The 26,996-nt window shown below is 39.7% G+C and overlaps 1 protein-coding gene across 7 annotated transcripts in view; it reads right to left on the reverse strand.

Annotated features, from left to right (window-relative positions):
* The window catches only part of gpc5c (glypican 5c), a 122,030-nt gene that overhangs the window by 34,376 nt on the left and 60,658 nt on the right, over positions 1-26,996 (reverse strand). For 6 of the 7 annotated variants that reach the window (XM_042427442.1, XM_042427441.1, XM_042427440.1 and 3 more), the window contains one exon: positions 7,981-8,101. In XM_042427442.1, the coding sequence (XP_042283376.1) occupies positions 7,981-8,101 (121 nt within the window). Of the gene's footprint in view, positions 1-2,293; positions 2,923-7,980; positions 8,102-26,996 lie in introns of those variants that run through there. The other variant, XM_042427444.1, reaches the window with a different exon arrangement.

Below are 26,996 nucleotides of genomic sequence, written 5' to 3' on the forward strand. Positions count from 1 at the left end.
ATAACAAACAAATTAAAGGGGACCTTAAGTTTTACATAGCTTACCTGTTGGGGGCATGCTGGTTGTTGGTCAGCACTTCAGCAAATATTATCATCACTGTGACTGTTTCTGCTTGTACTATTCCTCCCTGCTTTATTTCTGACTGATCTGCTGAACAAATAGCTCCAAATATCTCCATATCTTGTTGTGTCGACCGGTTTTTAGTACTAGTAATGAAACTATGCTAATTCGATGAGGAACATGTTTCATTTCCTGTAAATTCTTCACGATAAAAGTCTCCCATTATTTAGTTATTAAAAAGCTTTTAATATTAAGAGGCAAAAGCAGGAAATGTTGGGTTTTCATCAGCAGTAACTTAACACAACTCTGATATGGCTGTGCCTTAGCAGGCTTCCGGAAAGCTGGCCAATCAGAACAGAGTGGGCTCACTGGGAGGGGGGCATTAAAGAGAAAGGAGCTAAGACTGCCCGTTAGAGACAGAGGCTGAACTGAGGGGCTGCATAAAAGGCCAATATAAGATAAATAAGTAGTTTTTTGAACTGTGAATCATGCAAAGCTACTCTAGTGGAGTGCCAGAATAAAAATATAGAGCTGCAAATGAGAATAATAGGTCCCCTTAAATATGTGTGAGGTCTTTAATCATTATTTCATTTCATCTGGCCATATGTTTAACAAACAGTTCACTACTACTACCTTAAGCTCTCCATCTGCAGGTCCTTCACCAAATATTGTCCACTCTGGCAATAAATCCTCTTTTATATCAGTAAGCTGAGGTGAGGCATACAGTAAATTGGTTGGTTTAAACCCTAATAAATCTAAGGGTGAAGATAATTTAGATAATTCCCTCCTCTGCCTCAGTGCTGATTTAACTGCAGCACTTCTAGCTCACATTTTTAACTTATCATTGGCATTGGGTAAAATTCTGAAAATCTGCACAGGTTATCCCATTATGTAAAGGTGGTGATCCTAGTGACTTAAATAACTACCGTCTAATCTCAAAATTGAAAATCAAAAATCCTGGAGTCCCTAGTAAATTCTAAACTAAGACCATTTCTAGAGTCAAAAATATATTATAGCCAGAGTGATCAGGATTTAGATCAAGTCATAGCACAACAACAGCTGCACTGCGTTCTCAACAATATTATTGAAGCCTTGGACAATCATCAACACTGTGCTGTACTTTTCATAGACCTATGTAAAGCATTTGACTCTGTTGATCATGATATTTTATTAGAAAAACTATGCTCAATTGGAGTAGATGAACAATCCATTAAATGGTTTTATGACTATCTCTCAAATAGAACTCAGGCAGTCGTTTCCAGCAGTTCCAAGTCAAGTCCCATTAAGGTTAGTATAGGTGTACCACAAGGGTCCATTCTTGGTCCTGTTTTATTCACCATATATATAAACAACATCATCTCTGCAAGCCCAAATAGTAATGTCTATTTTGATGCAGATGACACTATTTTATATGCCACTGGCTCTTCTCTTAACCTGGCCATTGTAAATCTACAGTCTGTGTTTGATACATTTCAGATCTCTCTCATCAAACATAAGCTTGTCTTAAATTCTGGCAAAACTAAATGTACGCTATTCTCAAAGTCACCTAAGAGTATCCAGCCAACTGCACATACTGTATCCAAACCATTCAGGGTTCTGGAATTGAAACTGTTGAAAATTATAAATACTTGGGACTCTGTCTGGAAACCAGACTCACTTTTAAGACTCATGTGGAACACCTATCAAACAAACTGAAGGTCAAAATTGAATTTTTGTATAGAATCAAATCATGTTTCTCTTCTGCTAGTCGAAAGACCATTGTGCAATCTACAATTCTGTCTGTGCTTGATTATGGTGCATGCTTCTCCCTCCACCTTAAAGCCTCTTGACTCAGTGCATCACAGTGCACTGCGCTTCATCACAGTGATATATTTCTCACTCACACCATTGCATCTTATATGAAAAGGTTGGATGGTCCGCCTTAACAAACAGAAAGGATCAGCATTGTATGCTGTGTATTTATATGGCTCTACTTCAAAAATTGCCTAGTTATCTCTGCCCTACGTCAGCTCTCAGGACATTTTGGCATTAGCTGTACCTCTTGTTCACACTGAACTTAGAAAGTGGTTTCAAATATTATGCTGCATACCAATGGAATGAGCTCCAAAAATATGATAACATTCTCTTCTTTCACTTGAACATTTGTTTATTATTGTTTATTACATTTATTTATATCAGGGACCATGTACAAAACACATTAATCTCAAACAAAGAGAAAATATGCCTTGTACCAGATTTAGCTACTAGCTAATTTCCATCTGTAATCCATTTTAAAAGGTTGTACTTATGTCCTTGCAATCACACTTGTAATTGCTTTTCTTAATTTTGAAAAATGTATAATGTGTGTCTGTGAATTACCTGTGCATCTGTCTATGTTTAAATTGTATGTTTATTTTTGTACACAGGTCTCACAGATCCTGATCTCGACGAGACTACCTGTTTAAATAAAGGATTAAATAAAATAAATAAGAAATTTAAGTTCCCAGGATAAAGTGTTTTCATATTCATGCAACATTGGTATTCATTTGATGGAAATCTTATTCAAGAATTGAACTGAACTGATTAAAACAAATCTAAATTAATCAAATCGTGACTTTGAGAATCACAACTGAATCAAATCAAGAAATCAGTGCCAATATCCACCCTAACCAAGAACATTTTTATAATTTCACTGACAAACAACCTCTCCCTCACTCAATAATATTTTCTAAATATATGACACCACAGGAGCCTGTAATCACTCTTGTAGATAACCCTTGGAACATGGTGTTATAACTTGGGGGATTTTGACAATTCTGTGCCAGAAACACAAAACAGGTTGCATATTTTCTCCAGATGACAAGAATCTCTGTTTTCTTAGACCTGAAACCCAAGAGGAGAGTAAATATGACCCAGTGTGGAAAAACAGTCACAGTTCACTGGAGTTTTATGAGCTTTGCATTTAATTATAATGGCAAAAATGTTATGCTTAAATTAGAGAAGGTTCATGAAGTTTGGTTTCCAAGATAACAAAAGACCACTGGACAGACTTGTTGCTACAGCAGCAGCAGCAGAAAAGAGCAGCAGAGCTCAAGTGAAGGCCAACTCCATCATCTTCTTCAAGTGGAAAGAATTTGTCCCCTCCCTGTGACGAGCTACCAGCTCAGCTCGAGCTCTTTCTTCATCCCTGCCCTCCACTAACTCTTTAAAGCTAAAAGCCCTTTCTGATTTCTGCAGGCAGTGCAATAAAAGAGACATATACTGTGAAGGCATATTGAAGTCACAAAGTGAACTATGGGTGACTCATACAACTGAACCTATAGTCTCTTTTGATTAACAGAACAAATGTCAATTAATCTATTTCTGTAGTCCTCTATATAGCATCAACAAACTGTCTGAACTAACAAGAGCTCACAGTAACTCTAAGTCCCTGCAGTATCTGATAGATCCAAGGATCAGTTGGATCCATAGAGGGAATGTGGTGAGTGTGTGTTAAACACAAGTAAGACTTCTCTCATGTGGAACCTGGCTGGGCCACTGGCCAAACCAGACAGCAAAGCAGTAGTCAATCTCATCAATCACACATACAACTGGCCTCTGTGTACAGGGTTTTCATGCTGGAGTATGTCCAACTCTCTATCTGCTGCAGCTTTCACCATTTCTAATGATGCTGTGCTTTTGTGAATGTGTGAGTGTCTCAGAGAGGCAATAAAGAGGGAAATAGAAGCATGAGAATGATTGTCTAGATGTTTTTCCCCTGCACTGAATGTTGCCACTGACTTTGAATTTACCAAATTGCAGATTGAGAAACTGACAAATGATCTGGTCTTAATACTCAACATGGAAACAGATAGACCATTGTAAAAGTGTCCCCACCCAAAAACAGCTGGACTGATGGCCAGGAATCAAAAATCCACTTTGAAACATTTAATGTCCACATTAGCAATATTTACAGGCAGAGAGAACGAGAGCGGGAAAGAGGATAGTCAGAGGAGACACACAGGGGAGGACCGTAACTTGGCCTACTCACTTAATGGCCCATTTTATAGGAGGTCAAGAAATTAGGCTTGTCCTGTGTGTGTTTATGTGTTATTACCAGCTTTTACGTATTTGACTTAACATGGAGATGATATTGTTGTGGATGTGTAACTGTGTATGATCCTCTTGCCTCCACTTGCAAACCTGTCTGCCACAGGACGTGTGTGTAAATCAATCATATGTTCAGTGCGTTTGTACGTCCCTGTGTGCATACAAACACACACACACACACACACACACACACACACAGACTCATTTTGTATGCGACTCTGAGTGCTTTAAGAGGAGAATGTCATGGATAGATGAGGGGTCAGAGTCTGTGATACATCAGCAGCAATTTCTAAATCCTCTTAGTGCCACAGTGCTTTGGGTCTAACTGCTCTCTGGTAGGTAAAAATATACATGTCTTAACCTCATTAATCCCGGAAATGGAGGCTATTCAAATTTGGAAAAGCTCAGATTAGAGATTCATTGAAATACCTGCAATACCTTTTTAGTCAAAAAAAGGGAATATGCATGCACTTTAAAATCAGTCAACTGTGTTTATTTTTATCAGGGTTTTTTGGATTTTCACTGAAAATGACTAGCTCCAAGGATGAAAGAAGACAAATACACAGAGATGCCTAATTGTACTTCTAACATATACACAAATTTCAAATCCCAACCTGAAAGATCTCACTTCTCAAAAATGTCTTCACTGTGAACATCTGCAACTCAAAGAGGTTTTCGCAAAGATAAAAGTACAGGAAAAAAACACACACAAAAGAACCAAAATTAACAACTGCAGAGACAGTTTGATTTTATCTGGTCCATCGAGACATCTCAGCAAATGCATTATTTAACAATGTTTCTTTCTGTTAAGCTTTTTGTTTGTCAGGTTTTTTTATACTCAGTGTGAGGCTGCCAAACATTGAAAATTTCCTGCTGTTCAATAACACGGATCAGATGTTTAAAGAATATATTTATTTATTGATGTAATCAGTAATATTTTACTGGCTCTTTCAACATACTAGCAATAACATATCAGCAGGAATTTGTAGGTGTTGCTGATCAATGCAGTGCACTTCACTGTTACCTCAAAGATTGCTGAGATTACAAACTTGCTAAATAGGCAGAGCTGTTCCGGCTGTGTGTATTTACTGGGAATGCGCCATATTCCTAGGCCCCCTGAACTACCCACTGTGCACAACACATTTGGTTTAATTCCTCCAAAACCTGCAAGAACACAGCATTTGTAACATGAAGGGATCTCAGGAAAACTTTGACTCTCCTGCCTCCCTCTATTATTTTAAAACTGTAAAATATGGGAGATTGTTCCTACCTGATTCAAAAAGTCAAAAAACTACTCATCTCACAATATCCACATAGACATAGCTAATCATTACCTTTTTATTAGTACAATTGTAGAGTGCTGTTTCCAGCCCCTGGACTCGAAACCAACATGCAGTCTCTACTGGCATCAAGACCCGATCTAGAACCTGAACAGTGATAGTCATGTTGTTGATGGTTATGTTCCTGACAGATTATGGAGCTCATGTCCACAGCCAATGAGTTTAGTCAATATCTGACAATGGAGTCTGCCCCAAAAATGCATCAACAATTCTTTATATCTGTAAACTAGTCTCTCCTGATTTACATAAATTAATTTCACAGCCTAAAAAGGTACCAAGGGTTTCCAGTACAGTTTGTGATTTGGAAAAGGATTCAGGTGGGCTTGCCAAAACCAATCAGGAAAGAAACTTATTTTGTTTGCCCACGTGGAGGATTCTTATATAATGGTACTTACTGTTTCCAAACATCTGTTAAGGGCCCTGCATAAAGACAGCTGTGGACAAATGACGACCCTGAACTAGACAACAAGACACGTGACATCTGTATGTTGATATTTGGCTTGTGTTATATTTAAATGACTATTATCTTACTGAGTCTACAGACAAAGACATAGACAGAAAATAGAACGACACCACACTTTTAACCATGAGTTGGTTAAAAAATCCTGTTCCTAACTTTTACCTACCTATCAAAGTAACATTTTGCAAGAAGCTTAAGTATGACAACTTAAAGATATGCTCCCTGATTTTGGTCACTGTTGATATTTGATGTTGGCACCAGCGCTCACAGTTGAGCATCAACATAACAGTGATGTGGGAGGAAATTGGGGGATTTGGGAGTGCTACAGGCTGCTATAACAAAATGGAGTGTGCCTTTAAGCTTGTCGAAGGTCTATTGAGCGTGAAATGGTATTAGCCTTTTAAGTATGGTGGCACAGGATCTAATTCTGAACAAAACCACTTTGATCTATATAAATCAGTTTGGATAGTGACCAAACGTTCAAGGCAGTCACAGGTGAAAAGTCAGAAGTTATCAGCTTTAAAATGTATAAATTCAGAAATTAGTGTCAAGCAAACACTTTGGGAAATCTGCTACTTCCTTACAGTTTAATGTATACCTATTGCCACTGTGCAAAGCTGTCTGTGATAAAATGTATTCCTCCACTTGTGGATGTTTAACTATTTTGAATGTACCTTGGACAGCCTACTACATTATGCAGTTTAACACTGTGATCCTTTGCTCTTATCTGGCACAAACACAAAGCTCTGCCAAGCTCTGCCACCTGGTCTTGATTCAAGGTAGTCCTTTCAATCCTGTAAATGTCAACAGGACACACGCTCAATTCTGCATAGTTACCATGACAACGGGGTACTTGACAGCCACTATGCACAATAGGATGTTGTGGTCTGACAGAAATGATCTGGAGCTGTCAGTGGCAGGCAGGATACAAGATACACGTGAGCAGAGCCGGGAAAATAACATATGGATGAGAGAGAGAGGAAAGATGGAGATGAAGGTAAGGGGATGTGTGCAGATAAGGATAAAGGACTGTCATGCTATAGAGTGGAATACAAGCAAAACACGAATGCATTAACAGAGAGAACAAAAGACAAATTAGAAAAAGACAAAGCAAGACAGAGCAAATTTTAGGTGTGTTACACGGAGGCATCAGAAATCAGCAATCAACAGGTACCGAAAGGTTAAAAACAGAGCGAAGAAAGAGTGAGATAGAGATAAAAAAAAGAGCGAGATGGCTGGTGTACTATCTGTGGGCATAATTTTCAGGGCAACAAAAAGGCAGGCAGGCAGAGGGGAACCAAATCCTGGTCCGTTTGTCTCCTCAAATGGCCTCTAGGGACTGTGTGAAATGGCTCTTTTCTTCTTGGTCCTTTTCAGCCCTAAACCCCATCTACATGACAAACAGTGTCACTTTGAAGCTGCTTGTATCATCTCTGCCTATCTGTCACTCATTCCTGACCTTTTGCTCCCGCCTCTCATCTTTCTCTTTTTCTCTTTCCACAGTAATTCACTTTTTTTTTTTTGTCGCTGTCTCCCTTTCATCATCTATCCTTTTCATTTAACTTTGATATCTGCCTCTCAAAACAAGTCTTTGGATTTGAAGCAAATGGCAAAGACATTTCAGCAGTTCTTCTGACTATGTCTTATGTTGTTTGAGGAGCATTAATTAGACAAAAGCCCAATCAATTAAAACTAACCAAGTGTTGGTTACATAATACTTCATAGTTAACCTTGAAATCTGAATTCATTCTTGAGGATCAAAAGATTTAACTGAGCCTTGTTATCCACATAAATGAAGCAGATAAACAATAAGGCCAATCAGTAATGTCATTACGCCTCCTTTGTTTTGGCCTGTAATGGCACTCACCCACATATTATGTGTGATATATAGATGAACAAACACATGATTCAGTGCCTCTATTAGGCTATCACTGTATTTTTTTACACACTGAAACACAGGTGCTTTTGTGCATATGGGTGCGTGTGTGTACATTCAAAAAATGAACTTTATTAGTGATGCAATGTCCTCATGCTGAGCAAAGGTCATCCTACCTGGTTGAAGCGTTCCATCCTCTCCTTGACCTCAGCAAGTGTAGGGTTTGGGCTGCGAACCTTGACCTCTGGATTTTGCCTCTGGGCGTGTAGACCATTTCCTACCACTCTGCCAGTATAGCTGTGAGAAAAAGAAAGTGGGAGTGTGGGAGTCAGGTATTTAGAGAAAAATTGGGGGATATTGGTGTCAAATAAAGGAAGATACCCTTTTAGCTGTAGAAAGAAAGAAAAGAAGTTGTTGCTTGACAAAACCCTAATTTTACGTTATTCTGCTTGTAATAGTATAGTATTAGTATTGTATGTATTTGTTATTGTGAGATTTAATATTTTATTGTTGTATATAACCATGTGTAATTAAACAGTATACATCTTGGACTTTACTGTGTTACGCTTGACAAATAAACTAAGATGTAATCCTGCTTTTATGTCAAATAAAATAAAACAAAACAGAAACATACATTATGTAGTCCATCAAAGTCTGTATTTAAAGTCTTCCTACTGTACCAGAAAACGTGTTCAACATAAACTAGAAACCATTAGGGACTCATTTGTCAAAGATGAAACACCGAGCATGTTGCACATTAAAGACTCCATTGTGCAATATGTTTTCGATCAACATCACATCAAATGAATCAAATGTGGTCAGAAATCATTCATTGCTACTATGATTCATTAATTCAAATATGACTGAACATTGCCTTGTAAAAATGAAATTTAGAGAAATGGTGAACTGGACCCCTTAATCCCTGGCATGCTCTGTGGGCCTGGAGCTTGGCAGGGATTACAGCTGTTGATTTTGTCAGAGCTGTTGTTGAGCTGATGTCGAGCTGATGTCAGGGAGGCTAACATTTTTAGCAGCATCCCTGATTTACAGAAGAAGTGTCTTAATTGTGCAATCACAGACACAAAAGTTGTTTTGGGAAAAAAAACAAAAAAGTAAAATATGACTTGGCGAACCACACTTCAGGCTCCAGAATTAATTTATTTAACATTTTATAGTTTTAAAGGTAAAAAATTTGAAGGAAATGGATTACATTACGATTTATTGTTTTGAGCATGCATTTGATGATATATTAAAGGCAGCTGTGCCTCTATATTTCGTAAAGCAAGGTTGTACTGAAGGGTTGTGTTTGAAATCCAAGTCCTGCTAGGAAAATCAGTACAGGATTAATAACACACACACTGTAACTGATATTTATTATTTCTTCATAATACTGTCTCTATTGAAAATAACCATTTATTAACTGTTACTAATAACTGAAAGTGACAGGCTGGTAACAGGAAATTAGTCATAATACTTTTCCTAATTTAGACAGTAACCACTAACTGACTAATGACTGTTATTCTTATAAAGAACAGAATAGTAATTAGTGACTAAAACCATCCTCGAAGCTATTTATTCCTGATTTTAGGGAAACAATGAGACATCAAACAGTCTGACAGAACTAGAAGCTCATCAAAAATGACCCTGCCTTACAGAGAAACTGAAAGTACATGTACTTTCAAATGCATTATTATTGGCGATAATGGCTGTTAGTGTAAAAACCCATTCACCTTGTCTTACAGTAACTCTCCCTTTTTTAGAGTTTTTGTACATATACACACACTCATCCCCCTCCTGCTTTGGGATCCTCCCAGGTATCAGTGTTCCTCACCCTGGCCCCAAAGTTAAGCATCAACAACCTCCAAAGGAAACTTATATTGCCTGCTTGTATGATCTTAACCTTTTGATAATATATAGCAGGCTTAGATTCGCAGACTGGCTTATAAACTGCGAGGTTTGCCTTGCACACAAATTTTTTTTTTTTTATTCCCACAGCTATTATACTGTTACCCAAATTAATTTGAGAATTATATGTTGATGTTAATCTTCCATGCGTGGGGGATTTAACAGCGTTAGAGAGGAATGACATGTGCTGGCATCAAATCAATTGATGCTTCCACAAGGCACAAGGCTGATAAAGTGATTATGGTTGGTGTAAGTGAGTATGTTTATATGGATATGGGTACATGCGTGCATTTGTGTTGTGCGTGCATTGTGCATACACACACTTATATGCATACATGTGAATATGAGTGAAGGCAATCATAAAAGTGCTGAACTTGAGAATCTCTGGCCTGTGATCTAAGCAATGCCTTGATAAGGTCTGTGCTCCTTCGTCTTGCTGAAACAGCACTTTACAGAGAGCCCATAAAAATGCAAAACTTTCTTGCTTAACCTTCTGCCGCTACACATTACTTTGCATCCCGTTCTTGTTTATTTCTTCTTCCTCCTTCAATCACTTGTTTCACTTTAGTGTATTTGCAAAGTCAGTCCCTCCCCCCCAGCCCCACCCCAACCAAAGACACAAACCACTGTCTGCTTTGACAGCAATTGAAGCTCTTAATTGCCAACAGCTCTGAATCTTCTCTTGTCAAGATGGAAACAATCGATAGCTTTTGGACTTTCAACTCCCCGTCCTTTGACATAAAAGATTAATTGAAGAATCAAACAGCTCCCTAAGCAGTGGTTGAAAGCGGAAGGCTTGTGTGTTTGGGAGCGTGAGCGTGTCTGTCTCCAGACTTGGCTTGGGATAACAGTGTTGGCTCGGAAATGAGCTCATCAGATGGGATGCTAATGAAAGGGAAGTGTCAGGGCGAGTTTTGCAGTGTGTTAGGCGTGGAACATTTCATCGCAGGATATGTTTGATATTACACAGAGGATGTGACAACTGACACAGCTGGACATCCCAAGGCTGTGTACCTGAGAGACAGACAATTAATACTGCAAATTTCTGGACAGATCTGGAGCAGTCTTATCATAACATCAGATGTTATGATAAAACTACTGCCAATGGCAATAACATACTATTTCAAATAGTTCTCACTATAGTCCTACAGCATGTCCTACCAAATTAAAGTTAACGTAGAGCAGAAGACTATACAAGAAAAATAAAAGACTGCAGCACACAAATAATCTTTCTCTCTCTTGTGTGGCTAATAAATTAATAACAGCTTTCTGCAATCAACAGGACCTCCTCTCCTCTGGTGGTCTCACACGTTCAACTTCAACAAACAATCAAAATGACTACCTACACATGTTTGGCCTCTGACTCATAGCTCTCCGACTCTTTTTCTATAGATCTGACTCATTCCACTGTGAATACCCAATTGATGCACTTTCCTAAAGGCAGCTTTGTCTGTTCTCGTCATTCCCTCTGCCTGGAGCACAGACTAGCAGTGACCTCCACTCCCTGATGTTGACCGCAAGCTGAACTGTCTTGATCTGTTGACGGCTTGCAGGAATTTTCATGGGTTGTAAGTCAGAAAACACAAATTCAATATTAATCTCTTGAAGTGTACAGGGATATAGCAGAGAAAAAAACATTTGAGTGTGCTCAAGTGTTGAAAACAAAGCTATGCTATAGCATGAATAATAACATTGCAAGGATATGTCAACATTTAATGAGGGGTATACAGAAGGTTAGCTAATGCCAGAGTGAGGGGGCGTTTAGTAGAATGGCCCCAGGTAAAGTAGATTCTGGTTGTCTTTCATCTGTGCTCAGTTCTTGACTGATCACCGAGATCTGGCTGGAAGGCTTAAAGAGCCCACAACAGTCACCAGGGATTCAATTAGCTAGAATTTTTCGTGTGTTTGTTTCTTAAGTATAGGTAAGGGTCATCTTTGCATTTCTCCATACATCTGTCTTTCTGTAAAACTAAAACTAGATTCTTTCTTGTTCTACTTAACCTTCTGAGCAGAGCTTATTTTCTAAACCTCCCAAAGTTGAACATACGGCACCATAATTACTGGAGTCTTACAAGAAGACCCAAAGAGACTATAAAATAAACATGTAGCAGGTAGGCTTGTTGGATTCTAATTGGTCTATTTGCTTAATTGCATTCACGCTGCAAAACTGTCTGCAAAGACCTCTGCCAGGATCCCAGTGGTTAATGGGATTATCCAAATGTATCTGCCAATAAGAGAACTGGTTGTACATCATCTCAGAGATGATTAAAAGTAGGTTCTGTTGATATTTCTGATGTGCTTCAAGATTCACACTGGAATTTAACAGCACATGAAGGTTACATGATGTGCTTGGAGCTTGACATTTTGTGTCAGGAATTTTAATTTAGTACACAGTTTATTTGGATCTTTGCCTTTGTAATAACAATCAATAATTATCTTGTGTTAGTTCAAAAGCTGAAAATTCTGTAAAAAAAAACAAACAAAAAAACATGAGTTTACTTGATCAATGCCTTGATGCAATGTATCAATAGGATAATATTAGAGGGTTATATCTATGTTGCCCAGTAAGTTGTGTAAAGACTGAACTTGTATTGTGCTGTTTAAAGACTCACCGGCATCAAAGACAAGTACTCATTCGTGTGGCCCCTAGGAAGACTAGCAACCACTTTCTGAATCTTTGACAACAATGAAAGGTGAATAAATCCCAGAACACTGCGTGTATGTGTAAGGTGCCATTACAATTAAAAAGCCACCAGTCAGTTTATATATCAGTATATTTGTTAGATCAATGTAACTACAGCTCCTTATGCCTAGCCAAAATATTAGACATTGAACATATTTCAGTTTGCTTATGCGATTACATATTTGTATGTAAACTGACTTGGATGAATGATTCCTCTGAAACAAACCCGCTGGAATGAGAGCAAACCGGGAGGGGAAAAGTGTTAATGAGTAATGATTGAAAGGAGATGTGAGGTTGTTCTCTTGTGTGAGAGAGTGTGTATTTTTGTCGTTGTGGGTGGTACTATTTTTGATGAGAAGGGCGCTGGTGATACTGCTGTCAGGGTAAACAGCAAATTGATGGTTCATCATGAGTAATAAAAAACCTCTCCCCACCCTCCCGGCTTTTGTGGGTAGACAGGATTGAACATGTGTCGAGTTATTCACAGAGAAGTCCTAAGATTACTACTATTAATATTACCGTTAATAACTGAATATTACTGCATATGTGGAACACTTTGTAAAACATGAACAGTGCTGAGGTCAAGGAGACAGCAATTGCCTTAGAGTTTTAAAATAGATCCCTCTCTTTTTGAGGTCTACTGTGATGTGTTTTTTTTTTTTTTGATTCTGTAGGCCCTCTGTCAAAAAATAAATGGACAGTAAGTATGCACTATGAAAACATTCTCTCTCTAATTAAATTCTCTCTCTATTCTCTCTTTCACACATACAAGTACAACAAACATGTTTATACATAAACAGAGATTAGAAGAGTTAGCACATATTTTAGTAACAAAACAAGAGCTTTACAAAGAATACACTGTACTGGACACAGAATTAAAGACAGCATCAGCAGCAGAGTCTAAACAGAAGAGATGCACTAATATGTTTTAAGCCAATACTAATATCACATATACTACCCACATTGGTTGATTCCAGTAAAGCAACCCTTATTTTAATACATGACATTTTCAGATATGCATTTCTTCAGAATGTGACTATTTTATTGTCTGTTGCTAATTTGACAGTTTTATCAAGAGACACATGTTCACGTAAGATGAAAACATATACATGTCACATATACTGCTCTCCATACCATTAAGCCCATAACATCGTTAAATACAGCATTACAGCCTCGTCTTCCTGCCCACTGGAACAAGAGGACCTGAAGTCACGGGTGAGGCCTGTAGTGAAAGCAAGGGAGGGGTTGAGTAGATGTTTGTAGCCAGCTAACTTTACGAGCACGGCTTGGACATGTTGAAATACTCTGAACAGGAGGTTTTGTTCTGAAAGGCCAGACTGTTCTCACACGCTGTGAGCTTAGCAGCCATTCACTCTACCAACACTAAACACATTAACAGGCAACTGGTCAAAAGCCACTTTGCAAACATTTAATCAGCATGACATATGTGCACATACTGTCTCTTGGACAGTAAACATGAACATGTGCAAACACATGCAAATGTTGCACAAGCGTATACCCAGTAATGCAATGTCAACATACAGTGCTGTATAACCACAAAACACTCGGACATTAGCCATACAACAAACCCTCCAACCCACAGCTTGTTGTTCCCAATGATTGACTTGTTTGCACCAATAAAAACAGTTAAGATAAATATTTTATACATAAGCTATGAAGCACAGGCAAAATCTGTGGTAGCTCTCACAGAAGATGTCCAAACGCCTGGCAGCTTGCTGTGCTTCAAAGACAACTTTATTAGCATGGAAATACTTAGATCATAAAATGCACAAGGAGACACAGCAAGCAAATCAGGAGAGGTCATCTGTAGGGCAGGCAAGCTCAAACAGTGTGCTTTTCTTTCTATGCTCTATTTCTCCCTCCTCCACCCCACCCTCCACCCACCCACCCCACCTATTATTTTGCATTCTTAAGCAATCTCTCCAAGTCCACCAAGAGGCCATGTCTTCAGTTCAAGACATCTTTAATCCTCTTGATTTCACTGCCCACCACCACAAACTCTATAGTATTAAATCGACACTCTCTCTCTCTCCTCTTGTTGCTGTCTTTTGTAACCCAGCTGGTTACCACATGAACACGCTAAACGCCACCAGTAGCTGCAGTCTCTTGGAAGTCTCAGCAGTACCTGGGACGTGCGGTCTTGGCTTAATTTTACTCTCACTCTATTCCCACTAGCTCTATTTTTCCCCCCTCTTTATCTGCCTCCTCCTATCTCTTGACCTCACCTCTTCCTTGTTCCAGCTGGCAGCTTGGGGATTTGGAAATGAAACAGTTCTGTGGCCAGTCTTGTCCCAGTGAGACTCCAACCTAATGGATGTTCAGAAACACTATGACACTATGGATAATGAGACTGACTTTGAGAAAAGTTATCCCAAGTTCAACTACTAGAAAAACTCAAAATAGGTTGTTCAAAAATTCTGGAACTGTTCTATTTTATTAAAGGTTGGATTTTTGGTTTCCACTGCTGAAATTGAAACTTTTGACTGTAGTTTCAAGGGAAGAGACTTCAAATTATTTGTCCAAATTTTGTGAAGCTCCCAGTTAATCTATTTAAGAGCTGACTCAAGGGTGCCATGTGATTCTGTAGACCTGGCCAGTAGCCCAGTGGGCCCTCTGTCATGGTTCTTTGCAGCCTGGCAAGCTGCTATATTGAGTGATGAGTCAGAGATGTAAGCAGAGTCAGCCTGGGTCAGAAATATAAAGAGCAGCATAGGCGCCGCAGTCATGTTGGCAACTCTAAACAAGATCAACAACACAGTCAGCTGCTGGACCCCGCAATCTCATCTATTCTTTTTTGAAGTTACTTGGAATCTATTTTGATGATTTCATACTGTCCAACCGCTCCTTTTTCATGGGAAGTGTCCGCATGACTAATCATGAGATGGTGTGGAACTCTTTAAACTTGTTTTTCCTTGATAATAATCCATCTGTGGCTCATCAAACTGTGTCCTTCTCTAGATGGGAATGTGAATGTAAAAGATTCCCAGTGAATATCAATTCTGTGGCTTTAACTTGATCTTACGGTATGTTACCTAAAGAAGTGGTTTCCAACCTTTCTGACTTGTGACCCCCCCCATAAAACAAAGTAGCCTAGTGTCTACTTGCAACCCCTTGTCACAGGTTGCATAAATCTACCTTTTGTGATCAGTTCAAATAAAGAGCAATTTTTCCATTCTGAGATTTTCAAGAGGTTAAGTTCATAGTTGAGTCTAAAAAAAAGTCTGGAAAAAGAAAATAAACTGAATTTTATGTAGGAGTTGTTTTTTCTACTTTCCTTTCCTTTCACTATTAATGGTGGGGTTCCACTCTCACATATAAACAGTCCAGAGGTTATTAGCTCTGGTTACACTAACTGCAGGGTTATGTCACTTCAGCCAAGATCAAACATTTGTGTCCAAGAGCTTAACATTAATGAATCTTTACAGTTTTTGTCTTGGACTTCACCTGAGGCATGACACCTGTGCTGAGTTGCTGGTATATCTGTCTTTCAGGCACTGTGGACCAATGAAATATGGCTGTTTATGGCTGTGTAGCTGGATTGGAATTACACACCACTATGTTGGTCTCAACTGCTTTGCCACTTCTTAAGAGGTCCCTGGGTGACTTTACCAAGACTAGGATGGTTTATTGAGTGGTTGCACTGTAACAGCTATATGGTTGAAGGTCCAATGGATCAAATTACTCATGGCTATTACGCACTGAAAGCCTGTCCTCTACAGTGCAGTAAAAGGTGTTACTGCACTTATGAATGGCTCCCTTCATACTGTATGTTTGTTTTCTGTATTCTTTTTTAATGTTATCAAATACATGTAAACAGCTTTTATTGGGTCAAGTTTCAAATCAATATTTCTCCACACCATCAACATGGTATAATCTCTTCCACTGAGTGCTCCCCTGGGGAATCCAGATATCTAGCTTTCATACACAATAATTAAATTCAAATTTCCTTTCATTTGTATCATGCACATTGCTCTTTTGTCAAATGACCAGAGCTCCATGTTGTTGCAAAGCAAAGCAGCCTATCTGACTGTTTACTTCTCTCCATGTTTGTTTGTGTAATCAGTGGGATAGCTGTTGGCTGGATGTATTATCAGATTTTTGGGTGGATGAAGATGAAAACCGACCCCAGTCCTCTCTGAGCCACTAGACCATGGTCTTTTGGAGATGCGGCCCACTGCTAATAGCAAGCTGGAACTCTCTTTAGAATTGGGATTTCCAATCTGCTCAGTGCCAAATGAATTTTAAAAAATGCTGTGGAATTTCCAGTGGGCGTGTGTAGCGCTGAGGTTAAACATACACTTCCTGGATACATCCGGCCTAAATGTTTAAATGTAGATGTTGCCCTGGTCCTTGTTTGTGGTAAAAAAACAGGTCAGCTGTAGGCTACCTCAAGAAGTACTCTGTCTTTTGGGTTGAGCCCAAGTCTAGTCCTGTACTGGTATGCTCTCTAAGCCACCGTGACCTGGACCAACCCTGAGGAGCAAAAGGGAGGGCCAAGATGAAGTGAATGTAAGGAGAGAAAAAACAGAGGTAGGAAAATGATCTATGACTAGGCACAGTGATTCACTTAGCATGCACATACACTTACAGGTAATGACATACTGTGATTACCTTGTACCTAGGAGGCGTTTGATACTCATCATTACAGCTATTCTATCTGTCTATTTCTAATTCCCTCTCCAGGCTAGGTGATGTCTACAATATCTAGTTTGGCTCATCATTAGCCCATTACTAGCCTACACACAGGCAAACATGTTTCATTTCAATGCTACTCCAGGCTAATGAACAAGTATCGATTTATCTAACAATCACAGCAACTGCAAAGAGCTGAATTAATTTGGTGTAAGTGACTGGCTTTTGGCAACAAACTGCTCGTAGTCTCGTTTTCTTACTCACATTCTCTCACACAGTCTCTCTCTTTTCCTCTTATCCTGGAATCTGTGTAAGCAAATCTTGACATTAGCAAATCAAACCTTGCAGCACAGTGTAATGTGCAGTATATACTTTCCAACTCTCTGAGAGGGCATCAGATCCAACATGTACTGTAAGTACTTGGTGCTGCCTCGACACACTGATATGATGTTGAAGGTCTAGTGTACACACAGAAGAAATACAAATTGCATATTGCTGCGATTCAAGTACATTTCTATATAGTACAAAGGCAGTACGTTCAGATTTCAAACTTAGTTGCTGGTCTGACAGTGTAGCAAAATATGCTTCCACACTGCACCCGTGTGGCCAATATTATGTACTGAAAGCAAACAGCATCAACTCTTTGAGGCATCTGGACATTCTGAAGTTGCATTTTAAGAATGAGCTCAGACTCTGCATCTAGGCTAATAGGCTCTTAAAAGCATCAGTTGTTGTAACTTGTATCTCATGCTTGTCTCTTTGATATTGGTCTTAAACACAGAAAGCATCACTAAACCTCCCTCATAATTTCTTCTTTGGTTTTGGAGATGTTGTGCATAGCCTGTAGCATTGAGACTGGTCACAGCTGAGGGTACACAAACTTGAGCCAGTGCAGACACTTATTTTTCAAAATTTCAGTTTCATTCAATTAAATGCAATTCATCTCAACTCAGATCAGTTTAGTTATACCCCTACTTGTAGAATTGTTATTTGAGATTCGGAACAAACTGAATGACCTTTTCCAATACAAAGTGAGAGAGGTGTCCCCCCTAACTCCTCCTCCTATTAACCAATTACAAATCAGAGTGAGTAGTTTGTTACATGAGAGCTAAAATATGAAGAGCCTATAAAGAGCTTAAAAGACCAGTGTAAAGGATTTAGTGAATGAATGAATGAATGGCCCTCTCTAGAGCCATTGTTTGGTTTGTCTGTTCTGGGCTACTGTAGAAACATGGCGGTGCAACATGGCGGACTCCGTGGATGCACCGGCTCCCTATGTAGATATAAAGGGCTCATTCTAAATTAACAAAAACACAATGATTCTTATTTTCAGGTGATAATACACTAATTAAAATATACTTATGAATATTATATTCCATTTCTACACACTGCACCTTTAAGTAGTGCTAGAGACAGACAAATGTGAACATACAGTATGGCTATAGTGTTTAAAACTTTAATAGTCTCTGGTGGCAGTTACATAGATTACAACTGTAATTGGCTTGTGGTTTGCTTTGAGGCCATTCCCAGGCCTGACTGTCCCGACTGTGTCTGTCACTGGGTGTAACTGTTCCCCACCTCTCTGTGTCGCCTGCTTCGATGTACCAGCAGACATACTGCAGGCTGAGTCAACAGACCACACAGACTTCTGGGAAAACACTATACAGCTCCATTAGATTGGAGGAACAAGAAAGTCATGTCCGTCTTGCCCACACACGCAAATAACATGCAGACAAGTATCGTTTCCTGACAAAGACGATTTCTCTCTTGTGCATATACCCCACACACTCACTCACACACACTTTCGTCACTCTGTACTCCTCACAAACGTGCACACATAGCCACCTCTGTGTTTGAATTTGCAGATTTAATTACACAGGTGTGTCTTCAAAATGTCAAGAAATTCCACCAATGATTCTTAATATGAAAATGTCTCAAGTTAGAGGAGGATGTGTACTTTTCTGCCACTCTTTGCTGTAATTGTGGCTGACAGCGAACCCATTGCTAGAGCTGAATTAAGTAAGTTAACCCTTTTAGACCTATGCCCAGAAGTGGCCACCTGGATGTGATTAGTCTTTTTTTTGTGTGTAAAATAGATGATAGATGGTGATATACTGTGCATCATCAAGCACTAAATGTCTTTTTTTTAAGCACACACTTTTTCATATTTCAATTTATGTCAATTAGTGAACTTATAGCTCCTATAACTATATAACAAACAAGGCAGGTGGGCAGGATTTAAGTAAAATTAACTGATTTTCATCTAACACCAGTATACCGATAGGGTTTGGTCTATGCAAAAACAAGTGTCACTGGACTGCACTGATTTCTCAAACACATGTTGAAACTTGTGTAAACTGATTAAGCACTTACCTTAAATGACACTGATTTCCCAGTAGGTGGCAGCATTAACCAATTTATATTCCACAAAGTTCCACCAGACAACTCACTAATTTCAAGGATAGTGTGTGTGTACGGTATGTATCACTGTAAGAACAAATGGATAAAAGATGTATGTTGGAGAAAGTCACAGACAGAAGAGCAAAAAACAATAACAAAAAAAGAAAAAGACGTGACAAGAAGCAGACCTAGAGCAATGAATCTATCCTCCCTTCCAACCACATGTCGACATGCCGAGGAGGGCATGGATGGCTGAGGTTAGACGTCTGGGGGGAACCGGAGGGGCAGTTGGTGTATGGAAGGCAGACAAGGGCAGGCAGGGGCAGAGCCAGGATAGTAAACTATGCCCCGGAGTGCAGACGGGTGGAGTGGACTATGATCCTCTGGTGTGGTACGACCACCTGTTTGCCTGTATGTCTGTCTGTCTGATCCAGGCCAGAATGGCGTGATCTAGTGCTTAAGGGTTGACAGCTCAAGTGTAAACTAAAAGCCAGTCAAGGGGTTCATCGTGGAGAAAACTGAATATACTTTACTTCATGATTTTAGATACTTATTTTACATCTGTATGTACTAGCTAGTTTTGCAATCACAGCTCAGTGTGTACAAAGTGTATCATAAACACACACTAACAGAGATAAAGGGCAGTGTAATGTCACATCTGGACTTTACTTTACATGCTGACTGTGTAAGCAAAGAGCACTCGGTGCAAATAGGCCATTTTTAATTCAAACACACGGTACGTTTGACTCAAGACAACAAACAGACACAGGCGTCCACATATTCAGACGTACACACACAGAGTAGAGAGGGCTTATGAGGGTGTTGAGAGAAGGGGTCAGGGATCAGACTCTCTTCACTGCTGTAAAGGGCACATGGGAGCACAACTCACACCCATCCTTTGCAATGAACAGAAATGCACGCACACAGGGGACACACAGACAATCACCCAGTGCATTTATTTTGCCTCATATAGAATCAGAAGATAGGCATAACCCCAACTTACACACAAACAAAAAAAGGTCTAACACATACAGTAAGGTGGACATTTGAGAGCACATTGTAGAAAAGAGATAGGGAGGCAGCTCTATCTACAGCTACCTGACACCAGAATAACATATAGGATTAAATACTGCAATGTTGGGCAAACTACTGTTAAGGCGTACAAGAGAGTAACTGCATCAAAGGCAGAGAGAAAAAGGGCAAAGGTTAGGGAGCTAATTTCCAAATGAAGTCAGTCAGATGGTAGCATTGACAAACAAGGCCAAAATGGCTTTCTTGGCAGAAATCCCAGCCAGAACTATCATGTTTGTCATGATCAGGCTTATGTGTCAATCAGCCACAGGTTCAAAATTGGACACATCATCATAAGTCAGTCAGAAAGCTGAATTGGAGAAGTCCAGGTTTGGGTTAAGAGGCTTGGACCGTAACTGAGCAAATAGTTCCCTAGAGCCCAAAGTCAGTGAAAGTCTCTTCGGCATTCTCTATACACTTTATTCTGTTCCAACAAATTGCAAAGCTTCCATTGTGAATTTGTGATTTTGCCTGGCATCAGTTCAAAAGTGTATTATTTGAAATTGGTGATAAATTAAAGATATAGGAAAGTCACATTCTGGAATGTGTAACTATGTGCAGTAGGTTTTAGTTATATTGGTAGCCTTTCCATTGCCTCTTGGAATTTATCAACAACTTCCCTGCTGTTTCTTTGCCTCATATTTTCTTCTTAATTTCCTGGTTTAAGTCTGAAGAGTCACATTTTAAGTGCATGGGTTTCAAAATATGGACCACTGCTCCCTCTTTGGTGGTGCCTTTGATGTACAAAACCACAGCACTTCATTGGATTGGTAAACCTTTGATTTGAGTGTTCTTTTATTTTCAGTTCGTGGTGCTCAGCAAAGGATTAGTTTTTCGAAACAACTGTAAACTGGCAATGACACTATATGCTTTTTACTGTCAAATTAACTACACTCACATTTTTACTATATTTTTTACTATAGCCTTGGGTGAATGTGACATATTAAACAGATTATTGGTATCAATAAATTGTCAAAATAATGTTTGTGCCGTGTCTGAAATGAACATTTTGACTCACATGCCAAGGGGACTGGAAGATCAAAAAATCCAATGGCCAAGCATATTTTTTATCGGCCAAAATAAAAAATTGCCTCTTTGTGTCACATATACATTCGTTTCAGTACATTTCATTGAGATAATAAGGTATTATATTGAATACAAACTTAAAGAAGAGTCCAGAGCAAAATCTGAAGCAAAATTATTTTAATATATTAATTAATGGTTAATCAAATTAAACCAAGTTTATTTGTAGCGCACATTTCAACAACTATAGTTGACCAGTGCTGTACAGAGTTTTACACACGTAACTATGTCATTGTGATTGGACTCTGAGCACTTCCAAAATGCGGGTGACCTACGCTCAACACTGTACCTGAACGCCTCCTGTGTAGACACACAGATGGAGAACTCGCTGCTGCTGCTGCTGCTGCTTTGCTCAACGTGTTGCTCATGCTATGCTTTCTGTGTAGACACAGTGTGAGACTGTCTAGTATGCTCCTACAGTTTCACAGCACTGTTTAGACGTGCATAAAAAACACATATGGTGCGTGTCTACACTGTATAGGGACAAACATGAGTAATTTCCTCCGAGCCATCATGCCAGATATTTTATTACATGACTATTCTGGTATAGACATTTATCCTCCAGTATGGCAGACAGCCCTCTTAGATTTACTCACCAATCAGAAAATCTACCCACCAGGTGTTAATTTTGGACCCTGTGTTTGTGTCTCTCCATCTCTCAAATACACACATATGCTGCAAAATACATGCCTATTTATTCCATTCATTAATGGACTCTTTTGTTTAATCAATCTGGTGCTGCTAGTGTAAATCTGATGCTTGTTACAATGTGCATTCATGCAACATCTCAGTTCCTCCACACTTCAGGGAAACAGCCTATTCCACCACCTGGTCCTCAGCTGCTCTGGCTTGAGGATGTCTCTGTTACCTGCACAGCTGTGCACTATGACTACCCAGTCGCTATTGTCTGGCATTGACAACCATGCATTTATTTATGTGCAATGTGCTGAGGTCATTTGGTCACCTTTTCAATTTGTTATACAAAATTGCTTTGGCCAAATCTGGTGTGCTTTGACAATGGACAAAAAGCTAGCCAGAGTGCTGCTAACCGGAGCCGATTCTCATCTGCAATGGGCCAAGTCCACACCCTCAAAACCTGGCCAAATTTGGAAGCCATATGAGCTGGATTCATTTCACTTTTGGTTCTTCCATGCATCATCACTCATTTGTAATTGGCCTGACTCATCTGACTGCCAGACAACCATATCATGCCTGACTTGGCTTAAATATGGCAATTTTTAACAATTACTTCCTAAGTTTTGCAACTTTAGTATTACAAAATAAAGTATTTGACAATGGACACAAGATGGACACAGATACATTTGAAACTCCAGACTTCAGGTCATGGTTGAAACACTACAGACTTTAAAAAAAAGCTAGTATGAATATAAAAGTTGTCTCTTCAGTTTAAGTATTGTCCTGCACTTATATTTTGTGTATACATGCATACATTGGGTAGTTGGTAAGGAATGTGTGTGTGTGTGTGTTTGGCAGCAGAGTGAAGCCTATGGATGTGAAGGTGGAGAGAGGGAGGTGGGGGGGGGACTTTCCCTTCATTCTGAAGCTCTTCCGTGCGGAGGCCGCATTCCCAGCACCACTCAGGGGGCTCCAGTGAGCAAGCCACGACACCAAACCCACCCGGAATTCTAGGAACGTTTTCCCTGTGGTTTCAGGTTACCACATACACACATAGAGCACAGATCACAGGCACACACACACAACACCCTCCACAGTAGTGTACTGTACTTTTGTTGTTTGTACAGAGTCGGTTTTATTAGCTTTCGTTCTCTCCTCCCATGCCTGTCATTCATTATAATTTTGAACTCACATATTCATTCAATGGGTTGGACAACAACTTGGACTAACGCTTAAACTTGCAATTGGACTCAAACCAAAAGTCCTGTTCAGATTCTCACTCTGATGATGAATACCACACTGAAACCTTTGACTTGTACACACATTTACACTCAACACTCTACAGGGAATTTTGACACTACACTTGCTAGGAGCATCAAATTTAGACTTGCAGGTATATGTTGCATCACATAAAATTCAACCCTATAAGCCTCAAATTCCTACAAAAACTTATACTTGATAAAGCTGTATCTGACAATTGTAAAGTCTGCTGTATCCCCCAGGAAAAAAAGGATAACAGTGTCCCTAAAAATAGTCACCATGCAGAGAAGTTCAGCTCTCTAGGTCAGATGTGATCATGCTGTGTGAGTGTGTGCAAGTTTTGTGTATAGAACGTATGCTGTGGCACACATAAATAGTGTGATGGTCTGTAAGGCCATAATCCCGTGGCCGCACGGCTACAAGCTGCATGTTTGGATCAAAGCAGAGGTTTGAAGGTGGATTTTCTCTGCCTTTGAACAGTGTTAAAACGCACACTGAACTGAGTGAGTGTGTAAGTGTGTGTTACTGATATAGTAGTGAAAGATGTGAAGTCTCTCTCATACCGTGGGTTATATAACCACAGAACAATTTTTCTTCTTTGTTTTAGCTGCACTAAAATGCACAAATCACATCAAATTCCACATTCAACAGGCAGCAAATGTGCCTCTACTAAGATTCTCACTTTCAGAAATCGACGTCACAAGAGACTCCCAGTACAGAAATCTGATGTATTTCCTAACTTTTGTTTTTGTGTGTTATGTTACAAAAAAGTACATAAGAAACTGAAATTCCTATACAAAATCCATTAGGAACCAGACTCTGTTGAAACAGCCAGAGACAGCTCTAATATTTCAACACTGAGATAAGCATCGCAGAGCGTGTGCCGAGAGAAACAGCAAGCAGTTCATTGCATAGCTGTGGTGTCTTCCAAGAGTAATTTTATGACAGAAGTTAAAACTGCCTCTAAAATGCAGGGTTCGTCCTGGTAGACTCATCGGTGACTGTTTTGTTTTACACATAATATTTTGGGCGGTGTGGTGTTTATGCATGCAATTGCATATAATCAGCACTTCTGACATCAGGGAGACATTTTTTTTTACGGTTTTGTCCTCTGTTCACTGGCATGGTGCATCAGAAAGTGTGTAAAACTGATACAGAAATGTTCAAGAGCCTGACACAACACAACACACACAAACACACACACATACACACAGAACAGTGATATACAGACCCTATTGGCTGGCACCCAGACAGGCTAACAGTGAGGACTTCAAACAGGCTCATAGAGGCAATTAAGCCACAAAGACAGAGGGCTCTCCTAAAGCCACTGCTTCCTGCTGCCACTGACCTACATCCCTAATTTTTTTTCCTTCCTTCATCCATCCATCAGTTCATCTCTCCTTCTATCCATTGTTTTCTCATCCATGCCCCCCCCCCCCCCCCACCCAGCATGTCTATCCTTCCATTTCTCATCCTTCTCTCCTGCTATGAGTTTGATGCCATGCCAGTGGGTAAGCACAGAGGTTGGTGAGTACACTATGTCTACCTCGCCCAGTAGGAACTGCTCCAGTACAGCATGCCAGTCTATTGTGGCACTTTAATTATATTAGTTCAACCCACTCCACCGGCTGGGCACGCAGCAGAAGGGAGAAGCTGTAAAACTGTGTCCCTTCTATAAAAGTGATGACAGAAAGACTCAATGGAGCTGGATGGAAATTTCGCAAACATGCAATGTTCACAAGGCGCACCATAAAACCAAAATTTGAGGGGGCTGAAACACATAAACACTCCTCACTCAAAGGCATGTTAAGTCCCACATTGGCAAATAATTGTACAGTGCAGCCAACAAAATTACATTTGCTTACACACTATCTACACAAAGTATCTTCTAACACTTTCCTTCCCCTTATTTTCTTGTGCGCAGCTACAGATTTAGAAATAACACAGTACAAACTCTCACGATCCAAACATTTCGGCAGAGAGAATAAATAACTCACAGTTACTGTAATATGATCACTGTTGTTTTCTCTTTCTCTCGCATGCACACACACACACACATCAACACACAGAACACTAAGATGCGGGCCCAAAGACAGAGAAATGTCTAAGCAATGTAACAATGTAGAGCGGGTCATGCTGAGGTCCCAGGCAGCAGCCCAGGGTTATGGGAAAGGGATGGGCCACTGAATCAGAGCAATGGAGAAAGAGAAGAGAGGGATTGTGGGAGGGAGAGGAAGCACTAAGTGGTTTGTCGCAGATGTAAAATGCAAGTGGCAGAGGTGAAAGAGTAAGTAGAGAAAAAAAGAGAATATGAAGTCTGTATTCCTCTCCAATATTTCTCTGATGTCAACTGTTCTCATGACTCTACCACCATTTCATCATATCTGTTTAATAACTTTTGATACAATGCACAGCATGGATACCCAACAGACTAATCTGACTTAGGCTGTATCTGGTATTTTTCCTGCTATAACACAAGCCCTTTGCCACACATTAACAACACACACAGGCTCAGAGAGGGGAATGTCCTTCCTCTGCATATAGTAATTAATGTATTGTCCCCTCTTCTCGAGTTTCATTATCCAATTCCCTCGCATTTTTCGAACTGAGCTCCTCTTACCCGAGAGACCGACACAGAGAAGGCAGGGAAGAAAAAAAAACAATAACTTGGGACTGGAAGAAGGAGAGAAAGTGATTGAGTGTGAGGGGTAAGGGCTTTGCCCGGTAGAGCGCTCTCCCTGCTTCTCCCTGCCCTAACAGAATAGATTCCAGATGTCAAAATGATAAACAAATGGATTGTCATAACCTTATAAAAATGCAAGGCATTCAGAAGCACTCACACTGTTGTATTGTCTGTCCATCCCCTTGAGCTAATCCAAAAGTTTGAAATCATCCCTGAAATATGGTGACGAGCTTTTGGTTCTCAATTGTTATTGAAGCACACGAACACACATGCACGCAAGCACATGGACAACACATCCACATGTGCACATTGACACATTCTTGCACCGTCGGGGCTCAGTGTTGAGTTTAATCACTTTGAACGAATACACTTTGCACATAAACTGTAGTAAATTTAAAAAATAAAAAAGTCACTCATTTTTCAGATCCTGGTGCTATAAGGAGGTTTGACCTAGGGGTTGAAATGAATGTCTCTCTTCAAACAGGTCAAAACAAAGAAAAGGAAGTGAGCCGTCCAGTAAGCATTACGGCTTCTGACTGCTGACTTACTTGACTGTTTCTTTTCCTCCCAATATAATATACACAGCCTGTATACAGTGTGTAAATCAACTCAATACAAAGTGAATCCCTTAAGGATTTATTGGTCAGAAAATGCTGATTAAATGCCAGAGTCCATCTAAATCATTTCCTAACACAACCACTGTATATGGAGCATAGGCAGAATTCAAGCAGGGAGACTGCTTCATTCCTTCTCCTCTGGTTCTTTAACTTGTCACTGTTATGCCATTGGTTTAAAATCTAAGTGGCAACTCCTTCCTG

The sequence above is a fragment of the Thunnus maccoyii genome, chromosome 12 (genome assembly GCF_910596095.1).
Source record: "Thunnus maccoyii chromosome 12, fThuMac1.1, whole genome shotgun sequence".
NCBI lineage: Eukaryota > Metazoa > Chordata > Actinopteri > Scombriformes > Scombridae > Thunnus > Thunnus maccoyii.